Raw genomic sequence first — 19,191 nt, forward strand, 5'->3', positions numbered from 1 at the left:
CTTCTCTTACTACCCCCAATCTGCAAACCTACTACTTCCTGACCAGGCAGACTAGTATTGGCAGCCTCCACCCTAGACTCTCCATGCTTTGTTTAGTAGGTAGCAATAGGGCCTGAATTGGCATGGAACAAACCATACAAGCTTCTGAAGTGGTCAGATTAGTGCCTGCCCAGTATCAGAAAGGAGAATAACAATCCATAGTCCAAAATAATCAGGGAAATACAGTCAGGATGGCAACACCTCTTCGGATTGCTCTTTAATTTATACCAGCCCCTCCATCTGCCAGGAACTGAAGTCATAGGACCACACAATTGTGGTGATTAATCCAATGGCTCCAGTCCCAGCAAACAAGCCAAGCACCAACTGGTGCTCGTATGTCTTCTAGAAATCCAAATCATCATCATGAGCATAGGAAGGTCTGCAAAGCCAAACCGTAATCTTTACTGTTTGCTCTGGACTTGAGCTCACCATCCCAGTTCATACATCCAGAAGTCCCCCATATCCCTGCAAGCCCTCTCATTCTATAATATCACAGATCGCACTCCCACCTCCAACAATCACCCAAACAATTTTAACAGAAGCAGCAACATAACTTATGTTAAACTCCATAACTGCATCATAAACTCCATCACTCACTTGTTGTTCAAGGAACACACACAAAAACAAACACCAGGGCCCTACAAATTGACACAGTCAGTGATTGCATAAAAAAGGACCTTATCCATTGCCTTTAAAATGTTTGGCCTTTTAAATGTGCAATAGTGGTTGCCAGGATTCATATGCCTATAGCAGGGGTCCCCAACCCCCAGTCCGTGGACTGGTACCAGGCCGCGGCATGCCAGCAACCGGTCTGCACAAACAAGCAAAGCCCCATTTGTGGGATTCAGGCAGCACACAAAACCACACACTTCCCGGTCCATGGAAAAACCTTTCTCCACGGAACCGGTCCCTGGTGCCCAAAAGGTTGGGGACTTCTGGCCTATAGGATTTAACAAAAAGGGCAGGATGGGGGCAGGAAGTAGTTGAATCTTCATGCTGGATTACAAGCAATTCTTGTAACTTTTTCCCATGTAGATTAGTCATGGTTCTTCAGTAAATTCAGGTCTAAAACACAATCATGTGCATAGACGTAGAATTTTGAATACTGGTCTGGGTATCAATAATGCAGCTCTCCCAAATCTAAGACCTAACACTGCCTAGTAAGTTTCACTGATTGCTCATCACATGCATCAGTGCTTTAGCTACTATGAAAAAAGGTACTCAGAGAACAAGCAGATTCTTTATGGGGTTTGGCTCATAATCCTTTAGCTAATTTACAACCATTTCGCTTGAAAAGAATAAGCTTATGCAAATGAATAGAATGAAGCTATCCAGTTTGGCACTGTGAAAAATTACATCATCAGCCCAAGCCTTACAAAGAAATCAACTAAATTGTTGAGATTTCACTATAATTTATTGCACCCGCCAATCTTAAAATTTTACAAATGCTCAAATCATGACTACTCCTAAAGCCCAAAGATAGTACAGGTTTTGGGGCGAGAGAGAAAGGATTTGGGTTCACTGCTTTGCTGTGAATGTTGTTTAAACAGCATTTTGAAGTTCCCAGGACCCTGCTTTCAAACACAAAATTAGCATAATTTATTAACAGTTATTTCATTTTTTTGTTATAAGTCAGAACAAGAACAACAAGTTTCTCCTCTTTCTCCCTGGGTATGCTTTGCCTTTTCCAATGCAATTAACGTGGTCATTTTTGCATAATTATTTTTTGTTCTGTTTTTTCCCCTGTTATTGCTTGCTTTGCTATTAGTGTATTGCTAACTGCATTTCAGTGCAAAGCTGTAGCTGCTGCTCTTGTTATGCAGTGCACATTGGACAATATTCTCTTTTGTTTTATACAGTTTATACTGGGTAATTTGTATTATTATATACATTATGATAAATCCTCATTTCTTCCACAAAAGTTGGCTTCATCACACTGGAATATCCTTTATCATTAGTTCCATGCCTCCCATGACTTGCTGAGAAATACCACCCAGTGGTAAATATTATAAGCATATTATTCTGCAGTGTTCAACACTGTCCTTAAAGACAAAAGAAAAACTGAGTGGTTTGGAACTGAAATGAAATGCCAATATAGGTATTTGAGAAACATTGCAGCAATATGCAAACCATCTAGAATGGGATTTATTTAGACAATAACTGCTTGGAGTCTCTAGATCTAGGTAGGATATGTTGTTGAGTAAACAAATGAATAAACACACAAAGATAAAATGACTGAGCCATTCCTATCCTCTACAGCAGGCATTTCAAACTGCCGGCCTACGGGCTGGATGCGTCACGCCGAAACCGCGCCCACCCCATTGCCGGCAATGGGGAAAAAGCCCCGATACGTCGTGACCTTACGAGTTTGACATGCCTGCTCTACAGAAAGGAGAAACACTCTACAAAAAGATTTTGCTTTGAAAGACTATTAGTAAGATTAAAGGCGGCTATTTTTTGGCTTAAACGTATTAGGTTAATTAGTATTTTGAAACATATTTTCTACATATGCATAGTTTATGCTCTTTTAAAAATGTGTTGCACTTACTTTGGCTTCACTTTTTGCTTTTTTAGTTATGCTACTGTTGTCTTGCATTGAAGGCAATTTTTTTTTAACAGTCAGGGGAAGATGTTAGTATTTTATACCTTTTATTGAACTCGAAGATCTGAAATAAACTCAAAACTATTTATCTCTATCAACAGCACTGTATGTCCTATAAAGTGAACATGTACATTATAATTCTGTTGGATAAACCTTCTACCTCAGATGACCTCTAATTCTCATGCCTGTGAATAATAAGGCATAAATCAACAAGCCCATCTTTTCATTCAGTTGTTTGTACTTAGCACTCTCTTAATAAAGCAATTCTGAAAAAGATGTCCCTGTTATGGTACTGGGAGGGGGGTCTGTTTATATTATGGATATATACATTACAGGAGTGTTCTTTACCATTCATGTTTCTACATTCATTTACAAAATTACATATTTGTAATTGTTAAGTGAGAAACTAGTTAAGTGAGTTTTGCCATTTTACGACTTATCCTGTCACATTGGTAATGTGAATTGCTGAAGTTGTTAAATTAGTAACACAGTTGTTAAGTGAATCTGCCACTAATACATTAATTCTGGACTGAACTCAGTACCTCTAATCTGTTTTATTTTTTTATAACAAATCTAATCTGTTGAGAAAATATAAATTTAAGATCTTGGATTGTCAAGCATCTGCAATCATTTCCAATCTGGAAGTTCTATGCGTCAAGAGTTGTGTACTTTAACTCCTTTCCTCAAATCGGTAATGGATGTATTAAAGAACACTAGGAAAACAGTTATGTTTTCAAATGCATTCACTTTGTTACAGTGATGAAGAACATGTCCTCATACTCCTTCAGGCATCTATAATTGGAAACTGCCTTCTGCATTATTGAATTTCTAATATCTGCACAAGCAAGGAAGCAATTAGAATTAGAGGACACCTCTAGATTGCTGGACAGGTAGGGTAAAAATAGGTCAGCCAAATATGCTCCACACTGACAAGAGCTGTTCTCCCATTAACAAGAAGGATGAAAATCTATCTAGGCTAAAGTATGCCTAAAATGAGTTTGCCTAACAAGTTTTTAAAGTATAAGAAAAGATATTTGGACTAAGTAGTATCAGTTTTTTGCCATACAATTCCTCATGTCAAGCTGCTGGGATAAAGGTTTCACAATGTGCTCACCAGTGTTCCCTGCTCCACTTTTTCCAGCGTAAGAAAAACAAGACATAGAAAACTGCTATTAGAAAGGAGGCAGATCTACTCTCCACTCCATGTAATTGAGTAAGAGGAGTAACTAGGGCCTGTGGAAGTCTATGTAGGTGCCAGAGTCCATCTGGTGTCTATCCATAAAGATCCTGTTTTCCTGATTTGCTCCACATGGCTGATGTAAACATACTGTTCAGAAGTGAGAGGAAGTGGTCTAGACCAGGGCTTTTCAACTTTTTCACCCATTGAACCACTTTCAGGATATGGCAGCATCCGAGTTCCACCAGTCGCCTAGCAAGGTGTCAAAAACTTGACCAAAAAGAAAAAAAGTAATGAAGTACAGGTAGTTCTCGACTTACAACAGTTCGCTTAGTGACTGTTCAAAGTTACAATGGCATTGAAAAAAGCGCCCCCCAAGCCACAGCCGAGCAAGACACCTGCCTGCCCGCCCGGCAGCGCTCTTCCTCCTGTTTGAGGTTTTCATTGTTGTGAGCATTTCTGTTGAGGATTGGCAGCGGGGGTGGGGAGGTGTTTGGTTTTTATTCCCCCCCTCTGCTGGGTGGTTGTAGCACGTTTTGGTCACTTCACATGACACTGTGACCATCATAAATATGAATCAGTTGCCAAGCATCTGAATGCAAATCACAAGACCCTGGAGATGCTGAAACATTCCAGCTGATCGGCGCTTCTTCTGGGCTCAGCAGAGACTGGAGCCTGGCGCTGATCCTGGCGCTTCCGCTGAGCCCTGACAGCCCTGCAGCTCCAGCCATCTTTCGCTCAGGCTTGTGCGGTGCTGCCACCGGTTCAGTTCATTTCCCTCCCCCGCTACCACTTTTCTAGGATGGTCGCGTACTACCTGCCAGGTGCCAGTGTACCACAGGTGGTACCCATACCACTGGCTGAAAAGCCCTGGTCTAGATCAGTGGTTTACCCTTTGCCTGTTCTGTAGTATGTTCTTTCACTATGTGTACCGCAAATGTACAGGTAGTCCTTGACTTAGAATGACAGTAGTCACTTAGTGACCATTTGAAATTGCTATGGACCTCCAAAAAAGCTATAAAAGACCCCGTTTAAGCAGCTCCTCCTGCTGTCATCTGATTGCATTGGGTGCTTGGCAACTGGCCTGCATTTTCAGCTGTTTGCTAACCCTAACCCTAACTTTTTTTTGGTACCACTTTGTAACTTTGAATAGTTACTAAACGAATGGTTGTAAATTGAGAATTACCTTTAATCTGAGTCGTATTGCACTCCAATCCACTGGTTGCTAAAGTTATTAACCAATGGAAAACAAACTTTCCTTTCCAATATTTAACAATGCTACCCCACGTTTTCTCTTCCTGAGAGATGAGTGGTGAAAAGTGGAGTCACTTGTAGAGGTTTCTTCCTGAAATTGAGGCATAGTGACAGGAAAAAAAGCTAACTTCCCAAGTTTTCTTAATAAGTTCAGTTTTTTAACTTTCTATTTTTCCACAGCTAGATAGTATTTAGAACAAACTGTTGGAGGGGGGGAGATGCGAAGGCAGAGATTTCCCCATGTGTGATAGCACTCACTGTCTTTCAATTCTAAAAAGTCAGAGTTAAGATTTAGCCAACCCAGATTATCTGGAAAGAGGATATGAATTCCAAAATGAGATGATTTTAATGGCTTAAGCAGAGTGTGCAAATGCTGCACAGATGGTTTGGCAGCATACTGCATCAGATAAATCTTGTTGGTAATTTGTAGTTGGGCAGCAACATTTCAGTCTACAACTAAATTAATTTGCAGCCACTGTTGTAAGAAAAAGTGTATGCCATTTGTGTTTGATTTCTTGGTTTTATTTTTGCACACATCTGGAGCTTAGTGACAGTACACGGGGGAAAAACTTAGGTATATGACAGAAAGCCGATTTTTAAATTATCTGTGCCTCTAATTTTGATTTTGTTCTATGATGCCAATTATACTAAACTACAGGAATTCAGTGAAGCTGAAGCAGGTTCAAAATATGGGATTCAGACAACTGACAAAGAGCTTGTATAAAGCTGATTAAATATCTGTATCATGCCTATTTATATCTAATCATAAAATACCTTAAGCAAGCACATTTCCAGATAAGTGAGCTTGAAAGAATTATCAGGTATATACTAGCTGCAGTTCAGGAAAGTGGGAAATCTGCCTTCTGAGTTTCAAGGTGACATGGTTGGTTATATAACTGAGAAAAGATGTATTCATTGTCCAAGCAATATAGAATGTTGCAGTATCGAATGCTCCTATTGAGGATATTCAATTCCTTATCCTCTTCCGCATGCCCCCACAAAAATACAACTCTTGCACTTTGAACACCTTCAATACTTGTTGGGCTACTAGGGAGAAGGGAGATTCTACAACTATATAATGAGGGTTTTCCATTTCAGAGTTCATTAACTGTGGACTGTTCTTCATTAATTCTTGAGAATTGATGCATTTTGGCTGGCATCCAAACTTAAGAGAATGGTTATTGTTTTCAACAAGAGGCATATCTCTTTTCCACATTTAAAACAACATGTACATTCTAGGTCCTTTTTCATATTATTGGCTTGTATAAGAACTTGAGCCATAAGAAAACAGAAGAGGAAAAATGCTCTCAGACTCTGACTTGAATATTATATTAACTCTACTTTTCTACCTTCCAGGACTATAAAATATAGCTAATCATTTTATAATTTCCATCCACTAAGAAAAGGTCTAAGGTAAAATTTTACCTATTTTCCTATGTGATCACAAGCATAGTGGTTAGAGTAACTGTAGTGACCCTACCAAGAAAACAGACTAAAACATTTATATGACTGCCTTTATTTGTTAACTGTCAAAAAACACAACCAAAAAGTCAAAGAATTAATGTCATGGATGGTATCATCTGCCAGAATAAGCAATGTGACCATCGGAAATTAATTGCAGACCTCCTGACAAGACACTGGGAAAACCAGCAAAACAAATATGATATGTTCAAAGTGCATGTATACGCCATCTGCTCTGCTGAGAAGAATAGACAAGAATTCAAATCATGCCTCATAATATCTGCATCTTGAAAGGGTATCTTATAGCATACTATATTCTTTGTACTTCGATAAATTTGCTGAGACCAGAAAACACTGAACTTTCTTGCATGTTACAACAAAACATAGTAAATGTGCTGTTTTTTTACACAACTATCAATATATTGCACCCTCTGCTGGTCAAAGATATTCCCAAACAAAATTATAGCCATTTATCAATCTACAGCTTAACAATATCCTTGATGGATGTTATTTCAAGAATACACCTGTGCATTTCCATACCGTGAAATATTTGTATATCTACCTGATATCAGCCTCATACTCATTAATTATAAACTTATTAATACTCAAGTTCTCTTACCTTGGGCTTTTCATCCAGTATTTGCTGACGAATCTCCTTGTGTTTCTCCACAAGTTTTTCCTGCCTTTTGGTCTGGGCATCTTCTAGCTGTAATTGAAAAACAAAGTTTACTAAAATTCACATGCCTATTTGATTTCCTCAGTTTCACACTCAAGAAAACAATATAATTATCTTGGGTAAAAACGTTTTAGAGAACATTTTGACATAAAATAATGTCATTATTATTACAATAGTCAACTTCTTTTGTGTTAGACTTCAAGGGATCTCAGTAGATTTGTTTCAAATTTAAAAGTTTTATTAGCTGGAAATGTGCAGCTGAAAATGGAAGATACATTCTTAATATATGGTGATTATCTGCAGCATTTAATTAGGCCAAGTAGCCAGAATTAACTACAGGGCACAATGTCTTTTTTAAAAAAAATCTAAACACATTTATGTTCCTGCAAATCTCTTGGACTATGTTGATAATTTTTAATACCAACTTCTGTGTCATTAGGTGAAGTGCCATATGCTCTGAAGAGAGTGAATGGCTTAATTGGTCACTGCTAACCTTAGAAAAACAGGATTTTTTTTAAATAGATAAGCAAATGACAGAGCTTTGAAGAGATGAGAAAAGGAAGGAAACAGGTACTAGATACTGATCAGCATGCTCATTTTATTTTTAATTCTATTTTATTTTTAATTAGTTCAATGTCTGATTCTCAGAGATGCCTTGACAAATCCCTGCAGTTTACTTGGCACGGTTTTACCAAAATGATTTGCCATTGCCTCCTTCCTAGGGCTAAAAGAAAGTGATTGGGTTAAAGTCATCCAGCTTTGTGCCTCAGGCAGGACTACAACTCACAAACCTCGTTTCCAGCCTGTTGATGCTTAACCACTACACCAAAATATAGCTTGCTTATAAAGAATTCTTTTCTTCATATATGTTATTGGGAAACATTTCCTTTTATAAGTGCTCCATTTGATTTGTCGCAACATCTTACTGCAACTAAGTGACCTTTTTACCTATTTCTGAACAGCACTTTGGGGGCATAAGCTTGTCATGCAACAACACAACCTGGATTTCAAAGGTATTATTTTTATTCCTCTGAAGTATGCATACCTGCATGTATGAACGTATGTTATGTGTTGGAACAAGTTTACATAGCCATTCATCTACCAAAGCACTCAAAGTATCGGACATAAAAAACCTCCAAAACCAAAATCAAATTCCATAGCAAAACAAGTAGCAATTGAAGTTCCACATCTGAAACACAATTGTTCAACTTCTCTGTATTCCTTATTTCAGTTGTGGTGCTGTTACATTTGCAGCAGGTAAGATCTGATCTGCCTCCAGAGAATCAAGGAAAATGGTAAACTAAATTTATAAAATTTTAGCACTATCTGGACATTGGGACTACAAATTGTCTCTGCATCAAAAAATAAGCACTGCTATAATGTTGGGGTTCTGCTATTTCAAGATAATTGCAATGTGCAAATCAGCCTAAATACTGAAGTGTATAATGTAATATTTACACCAAGGTGAATACATGTTTTAGGCAGTAGACTTACTCTTTTAATGTATTGTACCACCTCTTGAATATACGAGCGAATCATTTCTGTCTTCTCCCTGAGAGGAAAATTAAAAATGATTAATCCCATTCATTTTTAAAATGACTTATTACTCATTTTCTGCCATAAATAATTTGTTTATAAAATAATTGGTAAACTTCACTGAGAAAATCAGAGCCAAACTTTACATACATTGTCCATTGTATTTTTCATCAGATTTCAAAATGGTTTACTCCTTTATTTCAAAGGGATTGTGTGCTCTTTGTCATGTGCTATTATGAGTGCCATTATGACTGATTGTATAATGCCTTGAGGATGATTCAAACAAAAAGGTAAGTTAAGCTCTTCTAAATAAAAGAAAAATAATATGCAATCACTGTTGGAATCTATAGTACTGTACTGCTTTATTTTTTAATATAATATGTGGAGAGCCAAAATAAAACATACATTTTTTAAAAAATTAGGATTTTCTTCTATTGTTTCAGATCTTCTGCATACAAGTTAAGGTGAAAGTTGAAGACTGCACTTACTCATCCATCTGATTTCTATCCTTGGACTTTGCTTCAGTAATCTTCTCTTGCCTTTTCTTGTCCATCTTTTTCTTCAGCTCTTTCTTTTCTCTTCAACAAATCCAGATTTGTTTTTATGAAAGAAGAAAACAGAGCAAAAGTTACACTATACATATTCACCCAGAAGTGACTCCCTCTGTCCTGACAGGGGATTATTCCCCTCCAAGTACATCTAGAATGGTAGTCAAAAGAATTGTTAAGTAGTTTTTACCTTTCACAAATCTCTTTCAACTTCTTTAGTTGATTGCTTTGGCATTCTTCTGCTACATCTGTTAGCTTTTGTATAAGCTTAGGAGGGGGAAAAAACAGATATGTCATAGACTGTACCAGCCACACATTCTGTTGATAAGTATTGCACAGATAGTCTTCAGGTTGTGACCCTAATGGAGACTGCCATTAAATAATGTTAAATGAACTGCCTCCAGTAATGACCAGCCATACGTATTCTCCTCAGTGCATTCATTAAAGAGTGCACTGGTCATTAATTGAGGGTGGGGGAGATCCTGGGAGGCCTAATGCAAGCACCAGCCCGCCTGCCTCAGGTCTCCCCCACCCCCAGATACTGGGCTTCAGCACAGCTGGCTGTCTTGCCAAAGAGAAACATCTGGGAAGGAAAACCCTGTCTTACCTGTCTTTCCCAATTCTGCCTCTGCCCTTCCTCCTGCCAAGGTGTTCTGGGGCAAAAAATAATAAAAAAGAACTAGTTCCCTAGCCTTTAGGAGCTTTTGGTGTTCGCCCATCAGCTGTCTACGGGGAGGCAACAAAGCTGCCTCTCTAGGCTTTGAGAAAAGGCCCCTTGCACAAAAGGCAGCTTCAGGACGAGCTTCCAAAAACCCTTTCCTTCCTTAACGCCCTCCCCACCTTCCCCCAGAAAGCCATATTTCTTTTTTTTATTGAAAAGTTTTATTGAAGTTACAATATTATCCCCTTCCCAACCCACCCCAGAACCCCTCCCCCTCCCCCATATTTCTTCAATAACAAAAACATAAAAAGCTGGTTGGGATGTACTCGCTGATTTCCCCCCCCCTTTTTTTAGATGCTAAAACTAAACTCTCCCTCTGCCTTCCAACCAATATCCCTTTTTAAAATCTTACCTTGGCTCCAGATGGAAGAGTAGAGGAACTAAGCTAGTAAGGCGAGAATTTTTTTCTGCAACTTTTCACTCCTGAAGTAGTAGTAGTAGTAATAGTAGTAGTAGTAGTAGGAATAATAATAATAAATCCCTAAAAGTTGTGCCAGAAAATGGAGGACGCTGGGTCTTTGCAAGTTTTAGCTGTCTGTCAGACTGCCTGAAAAGGGCGGCCTTCAGGCAGCCAGGCGGACAGCTAAAGCTTGCAAAGACCCAGCGTCCTCCATTTTCTGGCATAACCTTCGGAGATTACTTTAAAAAAAAACAAAAAAAAAACTTCAGAGGAAAAACAGCTGCAGAAACATTTTGTCTCCTTGCTGGCTTGGTTCATCTACTCTTCAGCCAGGAGGGAGTCCAAGGCCTAGAGAAGGAGAGCTTTGCAACATCCCTATGGACAGCTGATGGGCAGACAGCTGATTAGCGGAGAAGGCTCTGAAAAGTAGCCGCCATTTTAGCAAGGAATTGTTCCTGGCGCAGCTGCTTCCAGGAGTCCTGGGGAGCAGGCCTAGGTGCTGCAGGGGAAGACGGGCAGGGGAGGACAGCGCAACATCCCCAGGGTCTGTGGTAAGTGTGAATGACCACTGGAGTGCTGCATCTGTCATAAATTTGAAATAGGTTATTTGTAGTTTTGGGGTGTTGGTTGTTTTGAATGGCAGCTAAATGGCCTGTTGTTTCTCGAGGACTACCTGTATAGTGAGACTTAGGGTTTAATCTGCTCCACTCTCAGGATGGGTGCTTAGTCAGACAGCAATTGGTAGGCAAAAACTTCAGGAAGGACTAGGATAGACTCCCACCTCGAGTGGTAGAAAGCAACCACATGGATAATATTGACTTAAATTGGTCAGTGACCTATATCATATCAGTAGAGCAACATGAATACGTACATACATACATTTATACATATATACATGACTACTACTTGAATAATCATCCCTCTTGCTATTTAGCACAGTCGGGGGACATTTCCCAGATGTGCAAAGCTGGAGAGGATAATTAGGCAAAATAACCAACCCAATCACACCAGGCCAGCAAAGAATAAGCATCACTAATACCTACCTCAGGATTATAGAAAGGACCACAAAACAAAATAGCTAGAATTAGCCCTGGATATTGCCACATCCATTACCTGGATCAACATTTTTTACTCTGCCCAATGGTAGGGACAGTTCTACATATATAATAAATGGAAATAATTTGCCCCAAACATGAAGAGATTTCATTTTTTAATCTAAAATCTGCCTTTAACCAGAACCGGACTCTGGGTCTATACAAATTTGTTTTGTTTAGGTCTTGGACCTGTTGTTAAGAACTGATTCTTGATTAATCTAAATTAAGATTCTTAATTCAAGGACAGATAGATTTTTGCTCCGAGTTACTTTCCAATCTCATCCAAAAAAATCAGGAATGAAAGCAAGAGCACTTTTCTCTTTTCCTGTTACTGAACAGATGCCTAGGTCACTGAAACTTTTCCACTGATCCCAAGCCGGCTCTAATGCCTTTCTTGGGAACATTCATGTGAAATTGAAAAATACTTTTCAATAATTTTTCAATTATAGGTTTTTAAGAAAAAATTGGTCAACAATTTGTCCAGAATGGTATGCAGGGCTTTTTTTCTCATAGAACGCTCAGAACGGAGTTCCGGCACCTTTTTTGGATGGAACCTTGTAGGGTAGGCAAGGCGGGTTGTATGACATGTGTGAGTTCCGGCACCTTTTTCTTTTACAAAAAAAGCACTGGGTATAGGTCTCCTGCTTTTGAGCACGGGGTTTGACCAGAAGACCCCTGAGGTTGCTACCAACCCTATGATTCTATGATTCAGGATCAGATAGGTTTTCCGTATACTGTATAGCAACATACTTTTGGTGAGGAGGGATAAGTATTTAAATACCAGTGGTGTAACAGGAATTTCATGCCTTTTAGCAGAAATTATTTTACACCCATACTTGTGAACTCTGATGCCAGTTCCCTATTCTGGTTCATAAGGCTTAATAAATTAGCAGATACTAATCTATTTTACCATATTATACAGATGGAATGAAGTAGCCAGTCTTGTTAGAATATCATAAATTCGGACAAATATACCGGGACAGATTGAAATAATATAATAGTAACATTCCATTGTCTTATTCTCTTTCTTCTTGACATTCCAAAGCATCTATTATTATCTGAGCTGACTCTTCATTTGGCTCAAAGGGATGCTCCATGTAGGGTGCCTGAACCACAGCTGTAAAAATAACTACTGCTCTGGGGACAATAAATAAACAATATTGTTTTGTTCTTTATAGCTTGTATTCTAGCTTCCATTTAGAACACATAAATTTACAGAAGGCTTTCCGGCACAAACCAGTAGCTACTAGAAGACATCTTGGTGGTATCAAAGCTCTTGTTTTCAATTTTATAGGCCACGCTAATTTAACTGCTCATTTTGAAATGCTTTCTGATCATTTAGAATGACAGCACTGCATTAGGCATAGCATGATAGTCTAAGTTTCAAAGCCAGAAAAGGCAAAGACCTCCAAGCAATAATGTAACCTCCAAAACAATATATTAGAGCTCACGTTTTATTACTTGTGGTGAGCCAAACTGAAAGGTTTGCATCTGCTCTCACTAGTCACAAATATAGAAAGTAGGAAAGGCACTGACACCAAAATGATTAAATAAATAACTTAATATAAACCTATTGTATTGAACCAACAAGTCTAAATGAAGTGTAATGTATATTTCTGGTTGCCCAATCTTAAATACCTGCCGCACACACCTGTTCCAACTGTTCCTCCCATGACAGATGGAGATATTTGTCAGTAAATCCATGCATAATGCCAAGGAGCACAGCAATGAGGGGGATTACAGAGAAACCTCCACAGGTAGGTTCTGAAGTAGCCAAACCTAGGTTTGTATACAGTGTTTGCAGTAATATTCATCATAGAAAGCAGGGAAGCAATTTTTATGTATAGTACATACCAATTTGATATGTGCTTGTTTCTGGTACTTTTCACTGTAATACTGTTCTTGTCGAAGGTTCAGTAGCTGCTGCTGTTGTTTTTCTTTGAGCTCTATTAACTTTTGTGTCATTTCTGAATCAAGGGCAGCTAACTCTTGTTCAACAGTTGAAAGGCTATGATCTGGGCTGCCAGTTTCACTTCTATAACACAATACAGAATAATAAATACAAATTGCAGCAATACAAATTAGAGGTCTTGTCCCCCAGATGACCCCCATTATCCCATTAGCCAATATAACATTGACCTATCAAAGATTCTTTAACTCTATTTTTCCTTATCTTCTGCAAATGTGTAAATATGCATCTGGTGTTTACACACGTATAAAGAACTCTTTAATTTCTTGAACTATGGACAATGAACAAAGCATCCAGATAGCAATCATGAATTTAATTCAAATTCTCTGATACCCCTAAAAGAAAGCTGGAAACAGCAGTGGTATAACAAAAAAAGATGAAGATTAGTGGAGATTATTTTTGCCGGGTAACTAAATTGATGACATTTCAATGAATATTGGAGAAATAAGACAAAATATTAAAGCTTTGGGTTTCATTGGTTTCATCCAATGACATTATGAATGTCATTGAGATTAGCATTATTTCACAATTCATAAAGCTTACCAAATCAATTAGTTCATTTAAAAACAACAACTGAACATCCCCAAACTGCATAGCATCCTAATGTGAAACTATTTAATGAACTCCAAACAGCAAAGTTCATAAAGACCAAGGATTTGTCAAAGGAAAGCAAGCTTGGAACAACATACAAAACCCAAACGAAAAAAACAATCTGTGCAAAATAGAAACTGAACAAAACTCCCCAAGGAACAGTGGGATATTTCTGATCTTGGGAAAGAACTGCTACTATAAAAGTGAGGTGAGAAGGGGGAGCAATGAATGGAGCATGTGAACTAAACAGAGCAACTGCAAACTAAATAGTAACAGTAGTACATTCCAACCCCCCCATCCCAAAAATTAAAAGCGAGGGCAATGTAAATGAAATGCATCTTCCTGAGCCCTGACAGTTATATCAGAGATGCTTTTAGTTCTACCCAGGTGTTAAGCCAGTTGCCTAGGAAACCACAAGCTTAAAAGGAGAGGTGGCTAAAAGACTGACTTCCATCTGGAGAAAGGTAATAATGAAGCCCTGAACAGAATGTGAGATTTGTGCAAACATAATAAAATAATAAAATAAATAAATAAGGAAGAAGGGTAGCAACTCAAATCTAGAAACCCACTCTTGACAGTGCTGTAATGGGTTGAACACAGGTAGAAAATGGCTTAAATTCACTGGCATTTAATTTTGACCTAGTTACTGGGTCTGATGCCCAAAATTTTCTCTAAGGCAGACATGTCAAACACAAGGCCCGGGGGCCAGATCCGGCCCGCGAAGTGGTTTCATGCGGCCCGCGAAGCCATCCTGGAAACAGTGAGAGAACAGCCCCCTCTGCCTTGGCCCTGGCCTAGAGACCCTCCTTCTGCCAGAGACCCTCAGATCTGTCCCACTCCTGCCCAGGCCCCCATAGGCACCCTTGATGCGAATGATGTAGAGCTGGCCATGCCCACCCAGTAGGCCATACGCACTTTAGCCATGCCCACCCAGTAGGCCACACCCACCCGCCCCCCTGAGGGCAACCGCAATGCTGATGCGGCCCTCAATGAAATTGAGTTTGACACCCCTGCTCTAAGGTGATGGGATATGATGGGAGTGAGGATGTGCAGCCTCCTGAGCTCCGGCTGGTGTACTTGAATGCCAGGTCTGTCGCTAATAAAGCTCCTCTCGTCCGTGACTTGGTCGAGGGTGAGCAGGCGGACCTGGCTTGTATCACGGAGACTTGGTTGGGCCCAGAGGGAGGGATTCCTCTGGTTGACCTTTGCCCACCAGGTTTCCGGGTGCTACACCGGCCTCGGGCTCAGGGTAGGGGTGGGGGTGTGGCTGTTGTCATGAGGGAGACCTTGTGTCCGTGGGAGGCCACCGTTCCCCAGATAGTCGGGTGTGAGTCTCTCTTTTTGAGATGCGGCCCTGGTGCGCAGTTGGGCTTGCTGCTGGTGTACCTTTCGCCTAGTCACATAGCAGCAGCCCTGCCTGAGCTTCTCGATGTCCTCTCTGGGTTGGTGATTGAGTTCCCGAAACTTATAGTTTTGGGGTACTTCAATCTACCATCGCTGGGAGGATCATCTGAGTTGGCTCGGGAGTTCATGGCTTCCATGACGGCCATGGACCTGACGCAAGTAATTTCGGGACCGACTCATGAGGGAGGCCACACCCTTGACTTAGTTTTCTTATCTGGACGGTGGTTAGATGATCTTGGTGGGGGCTCCCCAATTGTTATGCCCCTGTCATGGACCGATCATCATCTCCTGCGGCTGGTCTTCCACTTTGCCACCCCCCGCCGTGGGTGTGTGGAACCAATTAAATGGTACCGCCCCAGACGCTTAATGGATCCCCAGAGGTTCCAGGCGGCGCTGGGGTCCCCACCTGCCTCCCTTGCTCACAGCTCGGCAGACGCCTTAGTGGAAGCCTGGGAAAGGGCAGCCACTGAGGCTCTTGACCGAGTTGTACCCCTGCGGCCCCTGACCCGGTGCAGATCCCGTCGAGCTCCATGGTTCTCCGCGGAGCTCCGGGAGATGAAGCGTCGGAGACGGGGCCTAGAGAGCGGTTGGAGGTCCAGCCGATCCGAATCCGACCGATTGCGACTAAGAACCTATACTAGGTCTTATCTCGCTGCGATAAGGGAGGCGAGGTCTAACCACTTCGCCACCCTTATCGCGTCCGCAGATAATCGCCCGGCCGCCCTGTTTAGGGTGACTCGCTCCCTCCTGAATCAAGAGGTGAGGGAGGAACCCTTGCAGGGTCGTGCCGAGGAGTTTAACCAGCATCTGTCGGACAAAATCACTCGGATTCGGACCGGTCTGGACTCTGACTGGGCAGAGTCTGTCGAGCAGGACGCAGGCGGTCTTGTCGATATCACCTGGGAGGAGTTTGATTCTGTGACTCCGGAGGAAGTGGACAGGATCATGGGGAGGCTGAGCACCACCACATGTTTATTGGACCCGTGCCCTTCCTGGCTGGTCTATGCAGCCCGGGAGAGGACACGCAGCTGGTTCCAGGCAGTTATATCGGCTTCTTTAAACGAGGGTAGCTTCCCCGCCGTCTTGAAAGAGGCGGTGGTAAGGCCTCTCCTCAAGAAGCCTGTATTGAACAACTTTCGTCCTGTCTCCAACCTTCGCTTTCTTGCGAAGGTTGTTGAGAGTGTGGTGGCGCATCAGCTCCCTCTGGTCCTGGATGAAGCGGATTATCTAGACCCGTACCAATCGGGTTTCAGGCCCGGGCACAGCACGGAGACAGCATTGGTCGCGCTGGTGAATGATCTCTGGAGGGCTCGGGACAGGGGACATTCCTCTGTTCTAGTCCTATTAGACCTCTCAGCGGCTTTCGATACCATCGACCATGGTATCTTGCTGCGGCGTCTCAGGGGATTGGGAGTGGGAGGCACGGTCTTACAGTGGTTCTCCTCCTATCTCCAGGGACGTTCGCAGTCGGTGTTGGCAGGAGGGCAGAGGTCGACCGCGAGGTCTCTCATTTGTGGAGTTCCTCAGGGGTCGGTCCTCTCGCCTCAAACGCTGGGTGAGATCATTCGTGGTTTTGGAGTTGGGTATCATCAGTATGCTGATGATACCCAGCTTTTCCTTTCGACCCCAAACCACCCCAGTGATGCCCTCCTGTTGCCTGGAGGCAGTTCGGGTCTGGATGGGGAGGAACAGACTTCAACTCAACCCCGACAAGACTGAGTGGCTTTGCATACCTTCATCCCGGGTTTATTCGGACATTCCACCTCTTGCTATGGGGGGTGAACTATTACCCCCCGTAGATAGGGCTCGTAACTTGGGAGTCCTCCTAGATTCACGGCTCACCTTGGAAGATCACATAGGAGCTGTGACTAGGGGGGCTTTCGCCCAGGTTCGCCTGGTGCGCCAGTTTCGGCCCTATCTAAGCCGGGATGATCTATGCACGGTCACTCACGCGCTCGTGACCTCTCGACTAGACTACTGCAACGCTCTCTACATGGGGCTGCCCTTGAGGACCACCCGGAAGCTCCAACTGGTACAGAATGCAGCCGCGAGAGTTGTGTTGGGAGTCTCCCGATACTCCCACGTTACACCTTTGCTCCGTGAGCTGCATTGGTTGCCAGTTGCCTTCCGGGTGAGATTCAAGGTACTAGTAATGGTGTTCAAAGCCCTAGATGGCAGGGGGCCGGAGTACCTTAGGGAACACCTGCTGCCGGCATCGACTTCCCTCCGCCCTGTGCGTTCCCACAGAGAGGGCCTCCTCAGGGTGCCACCGGTCAGAGAATGTCGACTGGTGGCCCCCAGGGGGAGATCCTTCTCTGTGGGCGCCCCGGAGCTATGGAATCAGCTACCGGTTGAGCTCCGGACGGCGCCCGATCTTCGCTCCTTTCGCCGCAAGCTAAAAACATACTTTTTTGAACAAGCTGGCCTGGCCTGATGAGGGGATTGGGGGGTGGGTTGTTATTGTTATTTTATTGGGTTTTTAAGATGTATTTTAGTATATGGGCATTTATTTAATCTTGTTTTAACTTTTGTAATCCTGTATTTTTATTCTTGCCCTGTTCACCGCCCTGAGTCCTTCGGGAGAAGGGCGGTATAGAAATATTATTATTATTATTATTATTATTATTATTATTATTATTATTATTATTATTATTATTATTATTATTATTATTATTATTATTATTATTATATGAATGAGGGCCTTCCTCTCTCTGATGGACATTCAGCTCTATGCATGCTGCATGTAACTCTTCTTCCCCAGCACCACCACGTGCAACATCTTGTAAGACCTTAATACTGAAAACATTTGCCCATTTCTCTCCCCCACACATATTTTTTGTGTTAAAAAATCTAATGACATAAGTCAAGAGACACTAAGCGCTTCTTTTAATTCTCTACCTACTTAATGACTTGCCTCCAGAAGTTGTGGGTGCTCCGGCACTGGAGGTTTTTAAGCAGAGATTGGAAGACTATTTGTCTGAAATGGTATAGAAGGTTGGACTCCAAGGTCCCTTCCAACTCTTATTCTGTTAATACAGGCCTGCCCAGAAGGCTGTTAAGATCGATAACTGTTTTTAGTCATTTTTTTTTCTTAGCATCACTCATAACTACATACCCTACCAACCCCTGGATCAATTTGTCACTGGCATGAATGACAGAAGCTTCCGCAGTGGTTTAATGTAAAGCAGTGCAGCAGAGATTACTTCACTCAGCATAATAGAAGCTCCATCTTGTCTGGAAGGAGACATGAGACCCAATCAGGGAGTACGCTATTTCCAAGAAGGTAGACATACTTTTTCTTACTGTCTCTTTTAGCTGTCTTCTCTAGCACTGCCCTCCGTCGCAGATAATCATTTTGAATTTCGTTATATTTTGTAGTATGCTCTTTTATAAGATCTGTTGTTTTTTTGTGATGTCTCTTCACAAGATCCTTCATTTCTTTGTAGTGCTTCTTCTGAAGTTTCACAAATGCCTTCTGTTGCTTTAGCTCCTCAATGGTTTGTGCTTCAACTTCTGCAAGAATAAGAGGAGTGGTGTTATCACTGCACAACATTAGACACGCAGGGTATATGCCTAGTTTTATCAGGTTTTCGCCGCTATTGCATGAGCTTCATTTAAAAGCAACTCTCTCATTCCAATAGAAGAGAAGTATATAAGAATGCTAAGGACTGAACTATGGGGTCCTGGAGCTCTTGGAGCTTGGTTATTTAGTTGTAAAC

At 41.6% G+C, this 19,191-nt stretch overlaps 1 protein-coding gene across 3 annotated transcripts in view; it reads right to left on the reverse strand.

Annotated features, from left to right (window-relative positions):
• Positions 1 to 19,191, reverse strand: part of PLCB1 (phospholipase C beta 1) — a 497,164-nt gene that overhangs the window by 50,596 nt on the left and 427,377 nt on the right. For all 3 annotated transcript variants that reach the window (XM_081321970.1, XM_081321971.1, XM_081321972.1), the window contains exons 26-31: positions 18,766 to 18,985; positions 13,363 to 13,543; positions 9,484 to 9,560; positions 9,234 to 9,323; positions 8,704 to 8,761; positions 7,153 to 7,239 (exon numbers count right to left, since the gene is read on the reverse strand). In XM_081321970.1, coding sequence (XP_081178096.1) covers positions 7,153 to 7,239; positions 8,704 to 8,761; positions 9,234 to 9,323; positions 9,484 to 9,560; positions 13,363 to 13,543; positions 18,766 to 18,985 — 713 coding nt within the window. The remainder of the gene's footprint in view (positions 1 to 7,152; positions 7,240 to 8,703; positions 8,762 to 9,233; positions 9,324 to 9,483; positions 9,561 to 13,362; positions 13,544 to 18,765; positions 18,986 to 19,191) is intronic.

This window comes from Vipera berus (genome assembly GCF_964194415.1).
Source record: "Vipera berus genome assembly, chromosome: 1".
NCBI lineage: Eukaryota > Metazoa > Chordata > Lepidosauria > Squamata > Viperidae > Vipera > Vipera berus.